Below are 23,417 nucleotides of genomic sequence, written 5' to 3' on the forward strand. Positions count from 1 at the left end.
TATGAATAAATACAAATTGCCATTACTGTATTAAATTGCCATTACTGTATTATTTTTATTTTGTATCAGTAGTGAGTTTAATATAATGTTTACCAAAAAGTAAATGTAAGTGAAGTTGCAGAGAAACACACAGTTGCATAACACTCTCTCCGGTAACTGTGATGACTTGAAGAAACTTATTCAACCGGTTGATAAACATGAAGAATTTTTAGTTTTACTTTCTCTGTGATGTAATCACACAATTTTACTCTCTTTCTCTTCAGCATCACTGCCTTAAATGTCTTGCCCGGTTGATTAAGGAATTTGCAACCGGTCAAAAACTACATGGTAAAGCCACTAATTTACTGTAAGTATTTCAGAAATAGACTTCACTTGCGGAGACAATTTACATACAATAAAGAAAAGCTCACAACAAAGAACCACAAAAATGACAGAGGAAGTATGAGGCTTTCCAAAAAAACAGTCATCATAAACACCTTCAGGTGCAGATGCAGATTGTCTCCAGCGATAGCAGATCTCAACATTCCTCAGCTCTCAGGTCATATGAGCTGCTGGGATGGACCTCGATCACTGCCCAGATTTATCAGCTGCTGTAAATGATATAAAAGCAAGAGAGAACACCTACAGATACAACAGTGAGACATCACAAGCTCATCATGATCTTCACCATCACCTGCCTTGCCCTGGTGGCCTCTGCTCTGGGTAAGTGTCTTCTTTAGAAGTTTGCAACAAAAGTGATGGGTGAATATATATATTTACAAAATGCAAAACCTAAATAAAGAGCTTCATTCTTGTGTCATGAACTTCTGTTCTTTATCAACAGGTTGTGGAGTGCCGGCGATTAAGCCACAGACGATTGGCAGCAGGATTGTGAACGGACAGAATGCCATCTCTGGTTCTTGGCCCTGGCAGGTCTCTCTCCAGGTAACTGTGTATTGGTTGGCTTTTATTATGCATTTGCATGATTTGTTCAAAGAGTATATGTCATGTTTTCAATGCTTTTACCTCTGAAACAGCTACCCAACGGATTCCACTTCTGCGGTGGATCCCTGATCAACCAGAACTGGGTTCTCACTGCTGCTCACTGCGCTGTCAGGTAAGAGTCTTCAATCTGACAAACGTCACATACAATAGTTCTTCATAGATGCTGTTGCTCTTGTCTTTTTACAGTTAGTTTTGTCTTTATCTCTCTCTTTTTAGGGTCGGCTATCATCGTGTCATTCTTGGAGAACATGATCGCGGCTCCAATGTTGAACCCATCCAGGTCAAACTTGTTTCCAAGGTAAAAATGTTGAATGATTTCAGAAATGAAAATACAAATTAGAGATCAGCTCATATATTTAAGTGTTCAATAACTGAACGCTTTATAATTGTTGCTTCATTTCTGCTTTTTTACACAACTGAATTGAACTGAATTAACACTGAACTGACTTGAGCTGAATAAAGACACTATTGTCTTTTTAGAGCTGATTTACGGCAGAATTTGAATTTGTCTTATATTAGATGAAGTTTGCATCATTGATTCAGTTATTTATCTGTTTATGACTGATTAATATTATATGAAGTGCTATATAAATAATGGTGACTTCACTTAACTTGACAATAATAAAACAAGAGATCACTGGAAGAGAACAATAAAAACAATACAAATAATATGCATTATGAATGCTCATTATGAATCCATTATTATCATTTTAAATAACTTGTTGTTTTAAAGTTTATCCAAACAAGAAGTTTCTTAAGCTGTTAAATTGAATTAAATGGGGAAATAGGTATTAGTCAAACTATCTGTAATTCAGATTTTGGTCCATGTCTGTCAGCTTTGAAGTCATCTACATGATAGATTACTCCTAAAACTTGCCCAAATAGATTTATGCATTTAAAATTGAGCATAGGAAAGAAAATATCTGTACCATATTCCCAAATGACCATTCATGCTGAAGGGAAGAAGGAAAAAATTAATAAAAGGGTTAAGATGAAAAGAAGAAATAAAACATGCTGATATATTAGATTACCTTCAGCTTCCACCAGTAACGGTCCATCATTTTCGGTCCTTTCTGAATGCACAGGTCATCACCCATCCGCTCTACAGCAGCACAACATTGAACAATGACATTGCGTTGCTGAAACTTGCTTCTCCAGTTGTCTTCACTCCTCGTATCTCTCCTGTATGTCTGGCTCCATCAACCATCAACATCCTGCCTGGAACCCGCTGCTTCACCACTGGATGGGGCAGAACTGCCACCACAAGTAAGTCACCTGTTAGACGAGGACAAATTTTAAAAATGACTCTTGTATATATATAATTTATATTTAATAATAATAATAATTTATTTTTTTCCCCTTCAAATGAATTTGAACAGCCTTTCTGATGTTTCCTTCTCTTTTTTCAGCGAGTCCTATGATCCTGCAGCAGACAGGTCTGCCCATCATGAGTCCTGCTGTGTGCAGGCAGATCTGGGGTCAGAGCAGAATCACTGATGCCATGATCTGTGCTGGAGCCTCTGGATCCTCATCTTGCCAGGTATATGAAGATGGATCAAGACAAACACATTCCCATATCAATGTTGTTGCTGCTTCAATCTCAAATGTGTGTTTGTGTCTGTGTGTTTCCCACAGGGTGATTCTGGTGGTCCTCTGGTGTGTGAGAGATCAGGGGTCTGGAGTCTGGTGGGGTCTGTGTCCTGGGGCATCAACACTTGTAGCACTGCTTACCCAGTAGTATACGCCCGCATCTCCCAACTGCGCTCCTGGATCGACAAGACTATCGCTTCCAACTAGAACACCAGTCTGAGCATTTACCCTTCAAAGGAGGCAAAAGCAGATTTTAATCATTAATCTGTAATGCAGTTGGTCTTTGATGGTATTTTGTTTATGACTTTTGGTCTTGTTCAATCTTCATGTTACGTTACGGTTTTATACAAATATTGACAAAGTTTCAATAAAATGAAATGAATACAATAAATTGAAATGAGGAGTGTAATCATTTATCTGAACTTAAAATACAAGTTACCATGATCCACATACAGTACTGCAAACAAAAAGAAATGTTTTCCTTTAATGTAAGTAGTTTTAAAATATATATTTAAATTGCAATTAAAACAAACAAACAAAAAACAGAGTTCCACTTTCACAGGAACAAATGACAGACAACAATGTTGCAATATTTGGTTATCAGATGTTCTCACCTGGACAGAAAATTGATTTGCCAAAGGTTATGAAATGCAGATGATGTTCTCTCACCACCAAACATACAGACATGAAGATTGATAAAGCCACAAAAATTCCTTCTGATCACATGATCATGTTGAAAATCTTATTTGGTTTTCACTTGGTAACACTTTACATGAAGGGGTGTGCATAAGACTAACATGACACATAACATAACAATTTGTACCACTGTAGTTGAGGTCAAGAAAAATATTCATGACGCTGTTATAAAATTATTTGACAGAGTATTAACAAACACTGATGTTCCATATTCTTATTCAGACAATCACTAAAATTTAAGTTACAGCACAATTCATGTTCTCTTATGTAATGCTAAATAATTCTGATTGCTGACAGATTTAGCTGTACAGATTGAGACTGAACTGAACAGACTTTTATGACTGTCTGTTATTCTACTGTAAGTGGATGACTTAGTAATACTCTGTTTTTCAGATTTATAAAATTAGATGACAGAGTGTATCGTCATTTATAAATGACAAAGAGAAATTTGCATTTAAAATGCAATAATAATATTCTAAAAAAAAAAATGTTGACAACTGTTGATGTCAACAGTTGAAATTATACACACAGACACAAACACACTGATCGCGGACTCCATCAGGTTTAAAATAATGTTGTTACTTGAGAGCACTTTATATTAGGTGTCTTTAACATACTAATATTTAAATGAATCATTTGATACAATGCACTTATTGTGTACATACATGTTTTTAAATTATACCTATAGTTCTTTAAAAAATTCGGCATGTAATTACACCGTTGACCCTTCCCCTATCTCTTAACTCACACAGGTTTCTAACCTTACCCGTATCCAACCTCAGTAGAAGAAAATGTGTTTTGCAATACAACATGAACACAATAAGTTCATTATTTTTGATGTAAGTACATAGTAGTTAAAGACACCTAATATAAAGTGTGACCAATTTTAATAAAATCAAAAGAGGCATAAGGATTACAAAATCAGCCATAAGGTGAGCAAGATATCATGCACAACTAGACTGTACAGTAACGATACAGATTATTAACATTTATTATAAACATAACGTACACAAAGTTTACAAATCTTAGCAACAAAGCAAGAGCAGAATCAGAACATGTTTGGAACAAAATGAACCAGATTTTCTTGCTTTTTTTCACAGTTTACAGAGTTATGGTAATTGTATAAATGTTTTAAAAGCAGTTTTCTTTTTTCCAAGCAGATCGGGCATTTTCCCGGTGGGCCGACGCACTTTGGGGCCGATAAAAGGTTATTTTTTATTTATTTATTTTTTTTTTTTTTGCCAAGGACTGGCCTATCACGCAGGGACAGCGGGCCATTGGCTTGTCTTCTGAACTGACAGGCCAAAGTGAGATAGACCTCCCCTCCTGCGCGGTTTTTTGTTTTTAATTGGAGCGCATGAGAAACTGCAAAAGGCTAATATACCCGCTCACCACTGCCGCCCTATGAAGTAATAAACAGCGCAAGTCGCTTGATGCCTTGATCCTTTCACATTTGCCTCAGAATTGTGTTTAAAACAGTCGAGTGATATGGGAACATTACAGGTTCGGTGGTGAATCTAGCTGAAAACAGCCGCGACCATGTAAAGACATGACGAGGTAAATTGGAAAACGCTAAAACACACAACTACAAGCTTGTCGATCCAACACACCACCACCTTTAATTTACTTTGCAGCTACTAACAGTGAAGAAATATGGTGTTTTGGCAGAAATGTATTTATTAAAAATGCTGTTATTATTAGGCCAACTTATGTTTAATATTGCGGAATATAAATCACTTTCTTTCATAAAGACTGTTTTCGTATTTTCTATGCTTACAATATTTTATTACACAATCTATAGTTTATTATTTATTTTAGAAACCATATACCCAAGGTAATAAGAAGCATGGTTTTACCTGGTTTACCTACCATGATCTTACAGTTAAACCATAGTAAAGGGGCAATTAAAGGATAATTTAACAAAACAGCTCTAAAGCCTGTATCCCATGGGATAAGGACAAAGCTTTATTTTTTATTTCTTTAAAAATGTTTTATGACATTTTTAATAGTTCTTATGAATTTTAATTGAAGTAAAATGTTATTTCAATGAGAGCATCATGAAAGATCGATATCAGTGTCTTACATAAATTAGGTGTTAACTCTTTAAAATATTATTGTTTTAAAGGAGTAGTTCAACCCAAAATGTCTCAATTTACTCAAACATGAATTACTTTCTTTCTGTATAACATAAAAAATAAAATAATTGGAGTCAAGGGTAGCTTAACCAAAATGGTTTGGTTGACAACATTCTTCAGAATATCTTCTTTTGTGTTTTACAGAAGAGAGAAAGTCATACAGGTTTGGAACAACATGAGAGTGAGTAAATGATGACAGGATTTGATAGCATTAAATTTACTTAACGGCATGGAAATCAGTGCTTTACTGTGACAAAAGTGCAATATTAAATTTGTTAACTGCATTTGTAATATCCATCATTATTTGTCACTGTCCTTGTTTTATTTATTCATTTATTTACTCCAATTTAAGGCCCTAACCCCAGCAAAAACATTCACAGGGGAACTCGTGGGCCGCATGGGCTGGGTTTGTCCAGGGCCGAATTTTAGCCTCAAAACAATGTATGAGGCTTTTCACATGTTTCTCTGTGATTATGTAAAATATCTCATGTTCTATATGTTTAGGTTTTATTTGGATTTTAATTTAGCTTAAATCATAATGAGTTTCACAAATCTGAACTCTTATAAAGCACTTCAATTGCATTTAGTTATTAGTGATAAATTCCATTACCATCAGCAGTCCATCTACTGTGAGTCTTACTGACTAAATAAAGCAAACTGGCTTTATCTTCCAGTCATAAATACTGTATAGCGAAGTATAACCAAAATAAGTATGATATAAGTATAACCAGCGGACAGAGAGGCGATAGATGTGATACATATCAATGATCAGTACAAAATGACCTATAAATGCAACTTGCCCATAATTATTCTGTTCTTAAAACAAAACAAATAAATAAACAAACAAACATACCAATAAACAAAAAAATAAACGACAACAACTTATGAATAAATACAAATTGCCATTACTGTATTAAATTGCCATTACTGTATTATTTTTATTTTGTATCAGTAGTGAGTTTAATATAATGTTTACCAAAAAGTAAATGTAGTTGCAGAGAAACACACAGTTGCATAACACTCTCTCCGGTAACTGTGATGACTTGAAGCAACTTATTCAACCGGTTGATAAACATGAAGAATTTTTAGTTTTACTTTCTCTGTGATGTAATCACACAATTTTACTCTCTTTCTCTTCAGCATCACTGCCTTAAATGTCTTGCCAGGTTGATTAAGGAATTTGCAACCGGTCAAAAACTTCATGGTAAAGCCACTAATTTACTGTAAGTATTTCAGAAATAGACTTCACTTGCGGAGACAATTTACATACAATAAAGAAAAGCTCACAACAAAGAACCACAAAAATGACAGAGGAAGTATGAGGCTTTCCAAAAAAACAGTCATCATAAACACCTTCAGGTGCAGATGCAGATTGTCTCCAGCGATAGCAGATCTCAACATTCCTCAGCTCTCAGGTCATTTGAGCTGCTGGGCTGCTGAGCACTTGTAGCACTGCTTACCCAGTAGTATACGCCCGCATCTCCCAACTGCGCTCCTGGATCGACAGGACTATCGCTTCCAACTAGAGTGCCATTCTGAGCATTTACCCTTCAAAGGAGGCAAAAGCAGATTTTAATCATTAATCTGTAATGCAGTTGGTCTTTGATGGTATTTTGTTTATGACTTTTGGTCTTGTTCAATCTTCATGTTACGTTACGGTTTTATTCAAATATTGACAAAGTTTCAATAAAATGAAATGAGGAGTGTAATCATTTATCTGAACTTAAAATACAAGTTACCATGATCCACATACAGTACTGCAAACAAAAAGAAATGTTTTCCTTTAATGTAAGAAGTTTTAAAATATATATTTAAATTGCAATTAAAAACAAACAAACAAACAAACAAACAAAAAACAGAGTTCCACTTCAACGGGAACAAATGACAGACAACAATGTTGCAATATTTAGTTATCAGATGTTCTCACCTGGACAGAAAATTGATTTGCCAAAGGAAAAATGACATGCAGATTATGTTCTCTCACCACCAAACATAAAGTCATGAAGATTGATAAAAATTCCTTCTGATCACATGATCATGTTGAAAATCTTATTTGGTATTCACTTGGTATCACTTTACATGAAGGGGTGTGCATAAGACTAACATGACACCTTCATAATCATCACATGACACATGTCATTAACAATTTGTACCAGGGTTCAAAATGAGGGGGGTCTGGGGGGGTTCCGGACCCTCCATAAGTCATTAGGGACCCCCCATAAGAATTCATTTTTGGTTTTTGTGGGGTCCCTGACAAATATATTTTAACATTAAAAATGATTGTGAAAATTATAGGTTTTAGTGACGTTTTGTATTTATAACAGTAATTAATTTATTTCCTAGCGCGAGGCAGCAATCAGGGCAGCTATTAGCCGAGTGAGTTCCTATACAGCGTCACTGTTGTTGTGGTGCTCCCGCAGACACGTACTAGATAAACGTGGCAAAACGAGACATCACAAAGAGTGAAATCCTGAATGAAAATCCTGTAAGGGCTTAGATTGTGTTTATATCTCCATTGCTTATAGTAAAATATTAGGAGTTTGAGTTCCTATATCAAAAGTTGCATTAGCTAGATACCCAGTGTAATGATTAGAAGAGTACATTTGTCAAGGTTTCTTGCTAGCTGTAACTTATGTGTATGAAGCCAAATGATCTGCCAGCTAACAGCAGACCTAGCAGCTATAGTTATTTAAAGCTAGCTTAACAACCTACTTGTCCAGTCAGTGATTACGAAAGATAAATCAGGACTTAATTCAAGTCTGTGAGTTGATTAAAGTGAATGTGATTTGAGCATGAATGTACAGTACATGAGAGCTTGGTAAGCTATCTAGGAAGCTAATATTATTTTTCTTAATCGAGAATCCTACACATGGAGAGAAAAAGAGGAAAAAGAAAGATCACCGACTTTTTTCAAGGGTAAATTGTGCTTATGTGATAACATGGCTGTTGTTGGGGGAAATTGTAGATATCAAGGATGCAAAAACAGCGGCGCCTCCCGCCTATGTTTCTTTGCTCTCTATGGTATCTGCAACTGCATCAAATTCTCATCAAATTCTGCTTAAAAAAACTCCGTCAATACAGAACGAAATATGCTGTAGCCTATTTTGCCGTCAATACTGCCGACGTTGTCTTTGCTGTATCGGTAGGCTATATATTTATGTTAAACATCCAAATTTAGACTGGTCTGTCTGTCGGCACACAGAGCCATGCAGTCGCAAACAGCACGTGAAGTTCGTGAACGCCGAATTCCCTTTCTCTTTCTTATTTGTGTTTGAACGAAAAAAAAATTAACGATGTATGTGCTCGAAAAAAATAAGTCAAAGTGCCCGTCTCAACGAGTTTCCCCATAAACGCAGTCAGAGAAAGAAAACGGATGCGTGTCATTCCCGGTATTTTGCTGTGTTCCAGGTTTCCTGAGCGCACACGATGCTGTTGAGCTTATGAATGCAATGACCAATCAGAGGTGTTCAGATGAGTCATCTCTAAAATGCCAGTGTTTTCTTCACTCGCTCGCTGACTGAACAAAGTGCAAATATGTGTACGAATCGGAAACATTTAATTATTTTTAACATAATATATCCATTCAGAATAAAACGCAAGAACAACAACAGACATATAATCAATTTACAAATTCCAATGAGAAAAAATGCTTTCAGTGATTTTAATGGCCGTTTTTGAGACTAGACTGTCAGTGAAAATGTTCTTTGATGATATAACTTGCAATGTTTTTATTTACATTAACTTGCAATGTTAAATATATATATAAACTCAGTCATATTAAAAATATGTTATGGCATGACATCCATATCTGTTAATTAAGTAAACAGACAGGTTTTTTTATGCATATTACATTATTAGGTTAATTTGACCATCGCCCACTACAGATCATAATCTATAAAGGTGAGAATTAACATATTTCATGATAATTCAGTTTGAATAAATAAATAAATAAATAAATAATAACTCATGCCCCCTCAAAAATAACGATTGCATGACGCCCCTGAAAGAAACAATCTGTTTATTAATTATATCTAATATACAAGTATAACGTACTCGGTTACTAACGTAACCTTGGTTCCCTGAGATACGGAACGAGTACTGCGTATGGGGAAAAGTCTCCCTTTTTCCCCGTCACTGAAGCCTTTTTCAATAACGCAGTGTAACTGCACCGTCATTGGTTCACTCATAGACAAGTTGTTGAACCAATGGCGGCGCGGCTCAGCCGCGCGGCCTATGGCGAGAAAGTGCGCAAACTTTCCCACCAAAAGGGGCGCGGTTAAGGGCTATATAAGCAGGTGTTTCGCCATAGGATTTCAGTGCCAATCGACTGAAGCGACGACTCTGAGCCGCAGCCTCGTGGCACGGCAAGTAACGCAGTACTCGTTCCGTATCTCAGGTTACGCTAGTAACCGAGTGCGTTCCCTTTCTACATAACTTGTTCTGGACACCGGAAGGGGACCAAGAAAACAAGTATGAAGCAAAGCCGCCGTATCCCTTGTTACACTACAAGGAATGAAACCTGTAACGGTGTGACGCGGAACTCGCAAGAGGCCGCCCAATCACACTGAAAGCACCCGAGCTTGCAAGGTCGGGATGTCAAGATGATAAAACCTGACAAAAGTGGACGGCGAAGACCAGCCGGCCGCCTCACAGATGTCTTTAATGGAAACTCCGTTGGACCAAGCCGATGAGGAAGCCATTCCCTTGGTGGAATGGGCTTTAACTCCTATGGGGCAATCAGCACCCAGAGAGGAGTAACACAGGTTAATGCGTCGACTATCCAACGTGAGAGACGCTGTTTTGAGACCGGAGATCCTTTGGTGTGGCCACCAAAACAGACAAAGAGCTGATCCGACTCCCTGAAGGGCTGTGATCGCTCTACATAGGTCCTCAATGCCCTGACAGGGCAGAGTAGCTCTAGCTCTCATTCATCCATAGAGGGAGGAAGAGCAGAAAGCGAGATGACCTGTGCTCTAAATGGGGTTGAGAGCACCTTGGGAACGTAGCCATGCCTAGGTTTCAGAACGACTTTAGAGTAATTTGACCCGAATTCGAGGCATGCAGGCCTTACAGAGAGGGCCTGCAAATCGCCAACTCGCTTAACCGATGCTAATGCTGATGCAGCGGCTCAAAGGGTTTGCCCTTGAGGGCCCTGAGGACCAGCGAAAGGTCCCAAGTGGGAACAGTGAGGGGACGAGGTGGATTTAATCGCCTAGAACCCCTTAAAAAACGGACTACCAGGCCGTTTCGACCCACTGACTGTCCAGCAATAGGAGCGTGGAACGCTGCGATGGCTGCTACGTACACTTCAAGCGTTGAAGAGGAGCGCCCCATATCTAAACGCTCTTGGAGGAAAGACAGTATGAAAGACACGTCACTCTCCACAGGGTCTATGTTGCGCGTGGAACACCAATCAACAAAGACTGACCATTTCTGGGTGTAGAGGCGTCTCGTGGAAGGGGCTCTCGCCTGTGGACCTGGAGCTGAATGGAGCTGAACGCTGGTGAGGTGCTTGGCGGCGACCTGGCAGAAACCATTCGTCCAGGCGGCTGCATGATGGTTCCTCTGGAGGGGCCCACTCAAGGTCCAGCTCTTCCACGGCCCTGGACAGGATGCGGAAGAGCTCGGCATCCATGCCCTGGCCGTGCTCGATGGGTTCCAGAGGAGGTGGGGGAGCGGGATCCTCTGGCTCGCCAGCCCATCCTTCCGCTTCGGAGGCAGCAAGTGACATGGAGTCATCTGCTTCATCGTCCGATCCTCCAAACGAGACGAGGTCACTTGCATCAGCAGAGGGACGCTGCTCGGGTCGGGAGAACAGGACGGGGGAGTGTTCCCTTGGAGGAGAGGGCGAGGGACGCGGGGGCTGGGCCGGCGTGAGCTCGCTCAACTCCTGGCGCTGTATCGCTCTACCCCACTGTCTCTTCCTAGCCGGCTCGCGGGAGGAAGGAGAGGGGAGGGCGCGAGCGGCGAGATCACCCTCAGTGAAGAAGGCGACCCGCGAGCGCAGGGAACCGAGACTCATGCTCTCGCAGTGCGGGCATGAGGCTCCAGCAAGCGCGCCGTCAGTGTGGGACTTGCCCAAAATATTCATAACGCTGTTGTAAAATTATTTGACAGAGTATTAACACTTAATGACATTTTAATGACAATTTCAACTGGTACCACTGAAAAAAAGTGGTCAGAAAAATGTACATGACACTATTCTAATGGCCTCATGACAGGAAAAACCATCCACATGATGTAATGTAATGTCAACCCATAAAGCTAAATAGTGTCAAGTTGTCATGACAAAGACACTGACAGGTTATGATGTGTTGGTTTATGTCAAGTTGTCATAACTCGGACATCTCAAACAAAGTCATCTTTGCATTAAAAATGACATAACTGAGCGAATGACATTTAATGACAGTTGTCATAAACATGCATAAAACCTCCTTCATATTCATGACACGTGTCATGTTATGATTATGAAGGTGTCATGTCAGTCTTATGCACACCCCTTCAAGTAAAGTGTTACCATTCACTTTTGTAGACATGCCAAGATGACAGAGATCAATCTGTTTAATTTCTCTATCTATGGTGCTGAAACCTGTGTCATGTCTTGTATCAGAAGCCAAAGAGATCCAGATACAAACTGGACAGAAACCTGTAGGAGAGGTTCCATTAGAATGTGACAAACACTGATGTTCCATATTCTTATTCAGAAAATAAGGTCGTAGTAAGAGAGGAAGAAGCTGAAGATCGAGGAGGATAGAAGCAGTGAGGGTGATGGCAGAGATGAAGAATATAAGCCATAGATTGTTGTGAAAGTCAAGCATTTTGGTACATTTTCCTATGCCAGTTTGGAAGATTTGATCCATACTACAACCAGAGGTCAGGAAACATGCCACTGAATACTGGCCTCACTGTACTGACAAACAAATGCTCCTAAAATGATGACTAAACGGTCAAAATCGAGTTTCATGTGGAAAGTGTGGACTACACTGAAAAAGAAGAGTCTTTTTGATTTCCACTTGTGCTACAATCATTGATTTGGACAAGAAAGAAATTGTTTTAAGATTGTTTTTTTTTTTTTTGTTTTTTTTTTGAAACACTAAGACAAGGTTTCACTATTGCTAAGGCAGTGAAGTTGCATCTGAATTTGTGTCAAGTTTTTGATATTTTCACATGCAATTGAAATGAAATATGGTAGCACAAGATGAAATGGAACTTTCTTTCTTTCTTTTTTTTTTTTTTTGAAACACTAAGACCTTTTCACTACTAATCAGATAATAAAAATGCATTTGAATGAGTGTGAAGTTTCAGAAAATTTGCCAAAAATAATTTACTCAAATAGGACAATGTCAGTTATAAATGACAAAATCCTAAAAAAAAAAAAAAAAAAGGTCAAAGGTCAGATGTAGAAAATTAATTTTGGAAAAAAACAATAGCCTTAAATATATGTAAATTATAAAGTTATTGATTTTTTTCTAACTGTGATTTCAAAATGAGTCTCATAGAGGGTTAGATTTAAAAAGATTTTTAGGGGGGACAAAGGATTTTGCAATTTTACAGATAAGTGACCATTGTCAATAATATAAAATGACTTTGAGGGGGAAAATTACATTTTGATTATTTTTGTTTAAAGTCAAACTGTTCATTTTGATGTACAGAATGAGCAGAAGCTGGAACATTAGGACAGTAAATAAAGATATGTGAAGTTTGGCGTCTCCACTGGTGACAGAAACTCAATTATTTCCAGTAAGCTGCAGTGTTTTTAATTAAGTTCCTTCCTTGAGAATCTTCCTCATACCTACAAAACCATATCCTTCTTTTCAAAGCTAAACATTTAAAGACGTGTAACAATGTGAGGACATCATTGTTGTCTTGTATTGTTCTCACAGAACATCCGTGAATAATAGAGATGGAACTGATTAAAACTGAAACTAAAAACACTTTTAGCTGCACATGTATTTTAAAATTAATGATCTGAGAGGAGTGCAAAATAATTAGGTTATTATATTTTGTGCCATGTGAAATCAAACAATAGTTTTGAGTAGACTTGCAAACTGAACATCACTGTCATTGATGTCAACAGTTGAAATTATACACACAGACACAAACACACTGATCGCGGACTCCATCAGGTTTAAAATAATGTTGTTACTTGAGAGCACTTTATATTAGGTGTCTTTAACATACTAATATTTAAATGAATCATTTGATACCATGCACTTATTGTGTACATACATGTTTTTAACCCTTTAACTGCCCCACCAAGAAAAAAGCATTTGAACATTTTTTTGTTTATATTTTTATCTCATTATATCACTAGTTACCACACTTACTGTATTTTTTTTCAATACATCCCATATTTTTTTTAAATATCGGCCTCTACCAAATGGTTGAGATGGCACTTAAAGGTAAAATAAAAAAATTCGGTAACACTTTACTTGAAGGGGTGTGCATAAGACTGACATGACACCTTCATAATCATGACATGACACATGCAATGAATATGAAGGAGGGTTTATGAATGTTTATGACAACTGTCATTAAGTGTCATTCGCTCAATTATGTCATTTTTAATGCAAAGATGACATTGTTTGAGATGTCCGAGTTATGACAACTTGACATAAACCAATACATCATAACCTGTAAGTGTCTTTGTCATGACAGCTTGACATCATTTAGCTTTATGGGTTAACATTACATTAAACTGTCATGTGGTTGGTTTTGACATTGGCTGTCATGAGGCCATTATAATAGTGTCATGAATATGTATCTTGAGCTCAACTACAGTGGTACAAATTTAACTTGTCATTAAAATGTCATTAAGTGACAGTACTCTGACAAATAATATTATATATGATTTATAACAGTGTCATGACTATTTTTCATTTCATGTTTTTTTTTTTAAAGTTTCCTCCAACAGAAGGTCAGATAATAGACAATTTCAAATTTCGTAAAAAAGATGACAGTGTTATAAAATAATGGTAACACTTTATTTTAGGGTCTTTTAACTAGTTGCTTATTATACTATTAGCATTCATATGGCTAACATTATTGGCTATTTATTAGTACTTATAAAGCACATATTAATGCCTTATTCTGCATGACCTTATTCTACATTCTTAATCCTACCCAATACCTAAACTTAACAATTAACTATAATAAGCAGTAAATTAAAGAGTTTTTTGAGGGAAAAGTTAGTTAATCGTTTATATATGTGTTCCCTATACTGAAGTGCTATGTTATACTGAAGTAATGTTAACCCATAAAGCCAAGTAGTTTTTTAAGTTTGATAATTAATCTGCTATGTCATGTTTATGACAGGTTATGATGTTTTGCTAATGTCAAGTTGTCATGACAAAGACACTGACAGGTTATGATGTGTTGGTTTATGTCGTAACAAAGACATCTCAAACAATGTCATCTTTGCATTAAAAATGACATAATTGAGCGAATGACATTTAATGACTGTTGTCATAAACATGCATAAACCCTCCGTCATATTCATGACACGTGTCATGTCAAGATTATGAAGGTGTCATGTCAGTCTTATGCACACCTTCAAGTAAAGTGTTACCAAAAATTCATACACATACTATGAAATTCAGAAAATATGAACGATGATACTCATTTATTTAAAACATAATCAAAATAAAATAGTTTTATATATTGAATCTTGTTTATTTATTGAAATATTCTATAAAATATTTCAGATTTTCATTTTATGATAGAAAATTACATGTTTTATTTTTTTTTAACAATAAACAAAATTAAATAACACAAATAACTAAAAGTAACAAAAATAAAGACATTACATTCTTTCTGCATTCAAAAATGAAACACAAAATAGCAAAAGATAGTAATATAATGGCATTTTAGGCTTTTATAATTCAAGAAACGCCATCACGTTGTCACAGAACCCTTGTTTCCCTGGACTTCAATTCCCATGTTCCTCCTGTTCTCCACACCTGCACTCACTTCCCTCGTCAGCTCCTCATCATCACAGATCACCTGCACCTGGACTCTATTGTTAGCACTCCTATATAATGCACTCACTCCCTGCACTCCTCGTCCGTTCTCTGTTTTGTTAAGGTGTCTGTCTGTTGTTCATTGCCATTGTTTGAAGTAAAGTCTCTATTATCGTGGAAATCCGTATCTGCCTCATCTCTCTACCAGCCACCCGTAACAGAAGAACGGACCATTAACGACCGGATTTTCCACAAAAAAAAAAAAAAATGGAGACTTCCACCAGCTCCCTGGCTCCTGCTCCTCCAGCGCCTCTCACTCTTCTAACAGCCAGCGAACGCATTATCGGGCTCCTGCAGGTAGGACGTTCGCTGGAGAGGTATGTGGAGGAGTTCGTGGAGCTTGCTTTCTTGTCTAACTGGCCCGACGCTCAGTTGATCTCCCTGTTTTTGGATGGATTGGATGACGACACTATCCGTTTTGATGAACCTGTTTTTTGTTTCTCCTTAAGCGAAACTATCAATTTAATTTTGTGGTTGAATGGCTCCAAATTCTTAGTGAAAGAGGTTCAGGATCAGTGTTGTCGTCCGGTCCATCCAGAAACACGGTTGGCCGGGCCAGTTGGTCAACCTCCGGCTTCCTCCGCATACCCCTCCAGCGAACTCCCTGCCTGCCCCAGGCTGGACCCATATTCCGCTACTGGGCCCAGTAAGCGGAGGAGGAGGAAGAAAGCGGCCCCAGTGTCTCCAGAGCCCGCTCCAGTGTCTCCAGAACCCGCTCCAGTATCTCCAGAGCCCGCTCCAGTATCTCCAGAGCCCGCTCCAGTATCTCCAGAGCCCGCTCCAGTATCTCCAGAGCCAGCTCCAGTATCTCCAGAGCCAGCTCCAGTCCCCACAGAGCCAGCTCCAGTGCCTGTGGGGATTTTAATCGTATTTGAGGGGATGAAATGGCCCTCAACCCCAATCTCCTCCGAGCCAAGTTCTCCAGTCTCCTCCTCCGAGCCAAGTTCTCCAGTCTCCGCCGCCGAGCAAAGTTCTCCAGTCTCCGCCGCCGAGCAAAGTTCTCCAGTCTCCGCCGCCGAGCAAAGTTCTCCAGTCTCCGCCGCCGGGCAAAGTTCTCCAGTCTCCGCCGCCGAGCAAAGTTCTCCAGTCTCCGCCGCCGAGCAAAGTTCTCCAGTCTCCGCCGCCGAGCAAAGTTCTCCAGTCTCCGCCTCCGAGCCAAGTTCTCCAGTCTCCGCCGCCGAGCAAAGTTCTCCAGTCTCCGCCGCCGAGCAAAGTTCTCCAGTCTCCGCCGCCGAGCAAAGTTCTCCAGTCTCCGCCGCCGAGCAAAGTTCTCCAGTCTCCGCCGCCGAGCAAAGTTCTCCAGTCTCCGCCGCCTACGAGCCCTCAGCTCCAGCCGCCGCCGCCGAGCCCTCAGCTCCAGCCGCCGCCGCCGAGCCTGCCGCTCCAGCCGCCGCCGCCGAGCCTGCCGCTCCAGCCGCCGCCGCCGAGCCAGCCGCTCCAGCCGCCGCCGCCGAGCCTGCCGCTCCAGCCGCCGCCGCCGAGCCTGCCGCTCCAGCCGCCGCCGCCGAGCCTGCCGCTCCAGCCGCCGCCGCCGAGCCAGCCGCTCCTAGTATGGTCTCTGTGATTGAACTCTCCAGCCCAAAGACTGTTTTCCCTCCCTGCCTCCCTCTCCCGCCTCCTCCAAGTCATGTCTATACTGCACCTCCACCTCAAGCCCCCTCGCCCAGATCTCCACCTCGGACCTCTGGGCGATTACCTTCACCCCGGCTCCAACCTCCCTCTGCTCCACCGTTGCCCATCAGTCCTCCAGCTTCACCAGTCTCCATCCTGCCTCCACTCACACCTTGGTCATTCATCAGCCTGCCCTCCCCTCTGGACTTCACTCCTCCGTCTCCGCTCCGTCACTCCGTCCCTCGGATTCAGTTGGCCTCCTCACTCCCCCCGGTGTTCGTTTTGTTGGCTGTCCTTCTGCTTTCACTGCGGCCTTCTGGAGCCCCAGCTGCGCTTCGGTCGGCGGAGCCTTCGGTTCCGCCATCACCCGCCAGTCCTTCAGCGACGCCTGGGCTCAACGCCTCGAAGGCTTCGGCTCCTGACCCGCCATGGCTGCCCGCTGCACCTGACCCGCCATGGCTGCCCGCTGCACCTGACCCGCCATGTATGCCTGCTGCATGTCTGCCCGCTGCACCTGACCCGCCATGGCTGCCCGCTGCACCTGACCCGCCATGGCTGCCTTCAGCCCCTGACCCGCCATGGCTGCCTTCAGCCCCTGACCCGCCATGGCTGCCTTCAGCCCCTGACCCGCCATGGATGCCTTCAGCCCCTGACCCGCCATGGATGCCTTCAGCCCCTGACCCGCCATGGCTGCCTTCAGCCCCTGACCTGCCATGGCTTTTGAACCTGCCCTGGAGACCTCCACTCCAGTTTGCTCCTCCCCCTGCACCAGCTTGAGGTCTCCAGGGCGCCCGCCCCCCTCCCGGTTGTTACATCTACGGCGCGAGGACGCGCCTACCGGGAGGGGGGGGTAATGTCACAGAACCCTTGTTTCCCTGGACTTCAATTCCCATGTTCCTCCTGTTCTCCACACCTGCACTCACTTCCCTCGTCAGCTCCTCATCATCACAGATCACCTGCACCTGGACTCTATTGTTAGCACTCCTATATAATGCACTCACTCCCTGCACTCCTCGTCCGTTCTCTGTTTTGTTAAGGTGTCTGTCTGTTGTTCATTGCCATTGTTTGAAGTAAAGTCTCTATTATCGTGGAAATCCGTATCTGCCTCATCTCTCTACCAGCCACCCGTAACACACGTGTGGTAGTGCAACAGGATTTTTCTTTTTTTTTTTGGCATATGAACATTTCTCTTCTCAGACAGGGTGATAATTTGGATCCTCTACTGGGTCATCAACATCACTGAGCTCAGCATCAGAATCTGGGGGGTTTTCTGGGACAAGGGCCTGAAAGAGTGCATGTTCTTGTACCATAGAAACTGTTGACATCCATCTAGTAACTGTAAAAAAAAGCAACAACAAACAAATAAATAACAATCTCTTACAATTTTAGTAATGTTAGTTCACCAGCATGTTATTTAAGAAGTAATTGCCTCTGATAATTATGATTTCCACACATTAATTCAATGAATTCATTATATTTACATCAAAAAATATGCAAAAGTGGCAAAAAATACATATTTAAGAAATTATCTCATCATATTCATGAAGAAATAACAATAGCTGTCATATTCATAGCTAATAATGATCAGAAATTTATATTTCTCAGCAAATAGTCCATTCTGACTGCAGAAATGGATGATCTGAAAACATTACCTTAGCTTTTCAACATGAACACAATAAGTACATTATTTTTGATGTAAGTACATAGTAGTTAAAGACACCTAATATATAGTGTGACCAATTTTAATGAAATCAAAAGAGGCATAAGGATTACAAAATCAGCCATAAGGTGAGCAAGATATCATGCACAACTAGACTGTACAGTAATGATACAGATTATTAACATTTATTATAAACTTTTACATAACGTACACAAAGTTTACAAATCTTAGCAACAAAGCAAGAGCAGAATCAGAACATGTTTGGAACAAGATGAACCAGATTTTCTTGCTTTTTTCACAGTTTACAGAGTTATGGTAATTGTATAAATGTTTTAAAAGCAGTTTTCTTTTTTCCAAGCAGACATATTTTCTTCCGCTTTCTCAGAAGTGTGATTGAATGAAACAACGAAGGAGGCTTTTTCACATGTTTCTCAGTGGTTATTTAAAATATCTCATATTCTATATGTTTAGGCTTTATTTGGATTTTGATTTAGCTTAAATCATAATGAGTTTCACAAATCTGAACTCTTATAATAAAACACTTAAAATGCATTTAGCAATTAGTGATAAATTCCATTACCATCAGCAGTCCATCTACTGTGAGTCTTACTGACTAAATAAAGCAAACTGGCTTTATCTTCCAGTCATAAATACTGTATAGTGAAGTATAACCAAAGTAAGTATGAAATAAGTATAACCAGCGGACAGAGAGGCGATAGATGTGATACATATCAATGATCAGTACAAAATGACCTATAAATGCAACTTGCCAACAATTATTCTGTTCTTAAAACAAAACAAATAAACAAACAAACATACCAATAAACAAAGAAATAAACAACAACAACATATGAATAAATAAAAATTTCCATTACTGTATTAAAAGTAAATTTTACTTTTATTTTGTATCAGTAGAGAGTTTAATATAATGTTTACCAAAAAGTAAATGTAGTTGCAGAGAAACACACAGTTGCATAACACTCTCTCCGGTAACTGTGATGACTTGAAGCAACTTATTCAACCGGTTGATAAACATGAAGAATTTTTAGTTTTACTTTCTCTGTGATGTAATCACACAATTTTACTCTCTTTCTCTTCAGCATCACTGCCTTAAATGTCTTGCCAGGTTGATTAAGGAATTTGCAACCAGTCAAAAACTTCATGGTAAAGCCACTAATTTACTGTAAGTATTTCAGAAAAACTATTTTTATTATTCACTTCACTTACGGAAACACTTTACATACAATAAAGAAAAGCTCACAACAACAACAAAAAAAAACACAAAAACTCTTTCCCTTCAGAAAAATTTCCCAACAATGACAGAGGAAGTATGATGCTTTCCAAAAAAACAGTCATCATAAACACCTTCAGGTGCAGATGCAGATTGTCTCCAGCGATAGCAGATCTCAACATTCCTCAGCTCTCAGGTCATATGAGCTGCTGGGATGGACCTCGATCACTGCCCAGATTTATCAGCTGCTGTAAATGATATAAAAGCAAGAGAGAACACCTACAGATACAACAGTGAGACATCACAAGCTCATCATGATCTTCACCATCACCTGCCTTGCCCTGGTGGCCTCTGCTCTGGGTAAGTGTCTTCTTTAGAAGTTTGCAACAAAAGTGATGGGTGAATATATATATTTACAAAATGCAAAACCTAAATAAAGAGCTTCATTCTTGTGTCATGAACTTCTGTTCTTTATCAACAGGTTGTGGAGTGCCGGCGATTAAGCCACAGACGATTGGCAGCAGGATTGTGAACGGACAGAATGCCATCTCTGGTTCTTGGCCCTGGCAGGTCTCTCTCCAGGTAACTGTGTATTGGTCGGGTTTTATCATGCATTTGCATGATTTGTTCAAAGAGTATATGTCATGTTTTCAATGCTTTTACCTCTGAAACAGCTACCCAACGGATTCCACTTCTGCGGTGGATCCCTGATCAACCAGAACTGGGTTCTCACTGCTGCTCACTGCGCTGTCAGGTAAGAGTCTTCAATCTGACAAACGTCACATACAATAGTTCTTCATAGATGCTGTTGCTCTTGTCTTTTTACAGTTAGTTTTGTCTTTATCTCTCTCTTTTTAGGGTCGGCAATCATCGTGTCATTCTTGGAGAACATGATCGCGGCTCCAATGTTGAACCCATCCAGGTCAAACTTGTTTCCAAGGTAAAAATGTTGAATGATTTCAGAAATGAAAATACAAATTAGAGATCAGCTCATATATTTAAGTGTTCAATAACTGAACGCTTTATAATTGTTGCTTCATTTCTGCTTTTTTACACAACTGAATTGAACTGAATTAACACTGAACTGACTTGAGCTGAATAAAGACACTATTGTCTTTTTAGAGCTGATTTACGGCAGAATTTGAATTTGTCTTATATTAGATGAAGTTTGCATCATTGATTCAGTTATTTATCTGTTTATGACTGATCAGTATTATATGAAGTGCTATATAAATAATGGTGACTTCACTTAACTTGACAATAATAAAACAAGAGATCACTGGAAGAGAACAATAAAAACAATACAAATAATATGCATTATGAATGCTCATTATGAATCCATTATTATAATTTTAAATAACTTGTTGTTTTAAAGTTTATCCAAACAAGAAGTTTCTTTTGCTGTTAAATTGAATTAAGTGGGGAAATAGGTATTAGTCAAATTATCTGTAATTCAGATTTTGGTCCATGTCTGTCAGCTTTGAAGTCATCTACATGATAGATTACTCCTAAAACTTGCCCAAATAGATTTATGCATTTAAAATTGAGCATAGGAAAGAAAATATCTGTACCATATTCCCAAATGACCATTCATGCTGAAGGGAAGAAGGAAAAAATGAATAAAAGGGTTAAGATGAAAAGAAGAAATAAAACATGCTGATATATTAGATTACCTTCAGCTTCCACCAGTAACGGTCCATCATTTTCGGTCCTTTCTGAATGCACAGGTCATCACCCATCCACTCTACAGCAGCACAACATTCACCAATGACATTGCGTTGCTGAAGCTTGCTTCTCCAGTTGTCTTCACTCCTCGTATCTCTCCTGTATGTCTGGCTCCATCAACCATCAACATCCTGCCTGGAACCCGCTGCTTCACCACTGGATGGGGCAGAACTGCCACCACAAGTAAGTCACCTGTTAGACGAGGACAAATTTTAAAAATGACTTTTATATATAATTTATATTTAATAATAATAATAATTTATTTTTTTCCCCTTCAAATGAATTTGAACAGCCTTTCTGATGTTTCCTTCTCTTTTTTCAGCGAGTCCTATGATCCTGCAGCAGACAGGTCTGCCCATCATGAGTCCTGCTGTGTGCAGGCAGATCTGGGGTCAGAGCAGAATCACTGATGCCATGATCTGTGCTGGAGCCTCTGGATCCTCATCTTGCCAGGTATATAAAGACGGATCAAGACAAAAACATTCCCATATCAATGTTGCTGCTGTTTCAATCTTAAATGTGTGTTTGTGTCTGTGTGTTTCCCACAGGGTGATTCTGGTGGTCCTCTGGTGTGTGAGAGATCAGGGGTCTGGAGTCTGGTGGGGTCTGTGTCCTGGGGCACCAGCACTTGTAGCACTGCTTACCCAGTAGTATACGCCCGCATCTCCCAACTGCGCTCCTGGATCGACAAGACTATCGCTTCCAACTAGAACACCAGTCTGAGCATTTACCCTTCAAAGGAGGCAAAAGCAGATTTTAATCATTAATCTGTAATGCAGTTGGTCTTTGATGGTATTTTGTTTATGACTTTTGGTCTTGTTCAATCTTCATGTTACGTTACGGTTTTATTCAAATATTGACAAAGTTTCAATAAAATGAAATGAATACAATAAATTGAAATGAGGAGTGTAATCATTTATCTGAACTTAAAATACAAGTTACCATGATCCACATACAGTACTGCAAACAAAAAGAAATGTTTTCCTTTAATGTCAGTAGTTTTAAAATATATATTGAAATTGCAATTAAAACAAACAAACAAAAAACAGAGTTCCACTTCAACGGGAACAAATGACAGACAACAATGTTGCAATATTTAGTTATCAGATGTTCTCACCTGGACAGAAAATTGATTTGCCAAAGGAAATTAAATGCAGATTATGTTCTCTCACCACCAAACATAAAGTCATGAAGATTGATAAAAATTCCTTCTGATCACATGATCATGTTGAAAATCTTATTTGGTATTCACTTGGTATCACTTTACATGAAGGGGTGTGCATAAGACTAACATGACACCTTCATAATCATCACATGACACATGTCATTAACAATTTGTACCAGGGTTCAAAATGAGGGGGGTCTGGGGGGGTTCCGGACCCTCCATAAGTCATTAGGGACCCCCCATAAGAATTCATTTTTGGATTTTGGGGGGTCCCTGACAAATATATTTTAACATTAAAAATGACTGTGAAAATTATAGGTTTTAGTGACGTTTTGTATTTATAACAGTAATTAATTTATTTCCTAGCGCGAGGCAGCAATCAGGGCAGCTATTAGCCGAGTGAGTTCCTATACAGCGTCACTGTTGTTGTGGTGCTCCCGCAGACACGTACTAGATAAACATGGCAAAATGAGACATCACAAAGAGTGAAATCCTGAATGAAAATCCTGTAAGGGCTTAGATTGTGTTTATATCTCCATTGCTTATAGTAAAATATTAGGAGTTTGAGTTCCTATATCAAAAGTTGCATTAGCTAGATACC

General features: G+C 39.5%; 2 protein-coding genes across 2 annotated transcripts; both read left to right on the forward strand.

Annotated features, from left to right (window-relative positions):
* The first annotated feature begins 656 nt into the window (after nt 1-656).
* On the forward strand, nt 657-2,781 carry LOC137004116 (chymotrypsin-like protease CTRL-1). The gene is made up of 7 exons (XM_067364298.1): nt 657-702; nt 824-924; nt 1,017-1,096; nt 1,201-1,282; nt 2,070-2,250; nt 2,394-2,524; nt 2,620-2,781. Exons 1-7 carry the CDS (start codon nt 657-659, stop codon nt 2,779-2,781), a joined length of 783 nt encoding a protein of 260 aa, XP_067220399.1.
* Nucleotides 2,782-20,240: 17,459 nt separating this feature from the next.
* On the forward strand, nt 20,241-22,361 carry LOC137004115 (chymotrypsin-like protease CTRL-1). Its single transcript, XM_067364297.1, has 7 exons — nt 20,241-20,286; nt 20,408-20,508; nt 20,601-20,680; nt 20,785-20,866; nt 21,654-21,834; nt 21,974-22,104; nt 22,200-22,361. Exons 1-7 carry the CDS (start codon nt 20,241-20,243, stop codon nt 22,359-22,361), a joined length of 783 nt encoding a protein of 260 aa, XP_067220398.1.
* Nucleotides 22,362-23,417: the final 1,056 nt, after the last annotated feature.

This window comes from Chanodichthys erythropterus, chromosome 17 (assembly GCF_024489055.1).
Source record: "Chanodichthys erythropterus isolate Z2021 chromosome 17, ASM2448905v1, whole genome shotgun sequence".
Lineage (NCBI taxonomy): Eukaryota > Metazoa > Chordata > Actinopteri > Cypriniformes > Xenocyprididae > Chanodichthys > Chanodichthys erythropterus.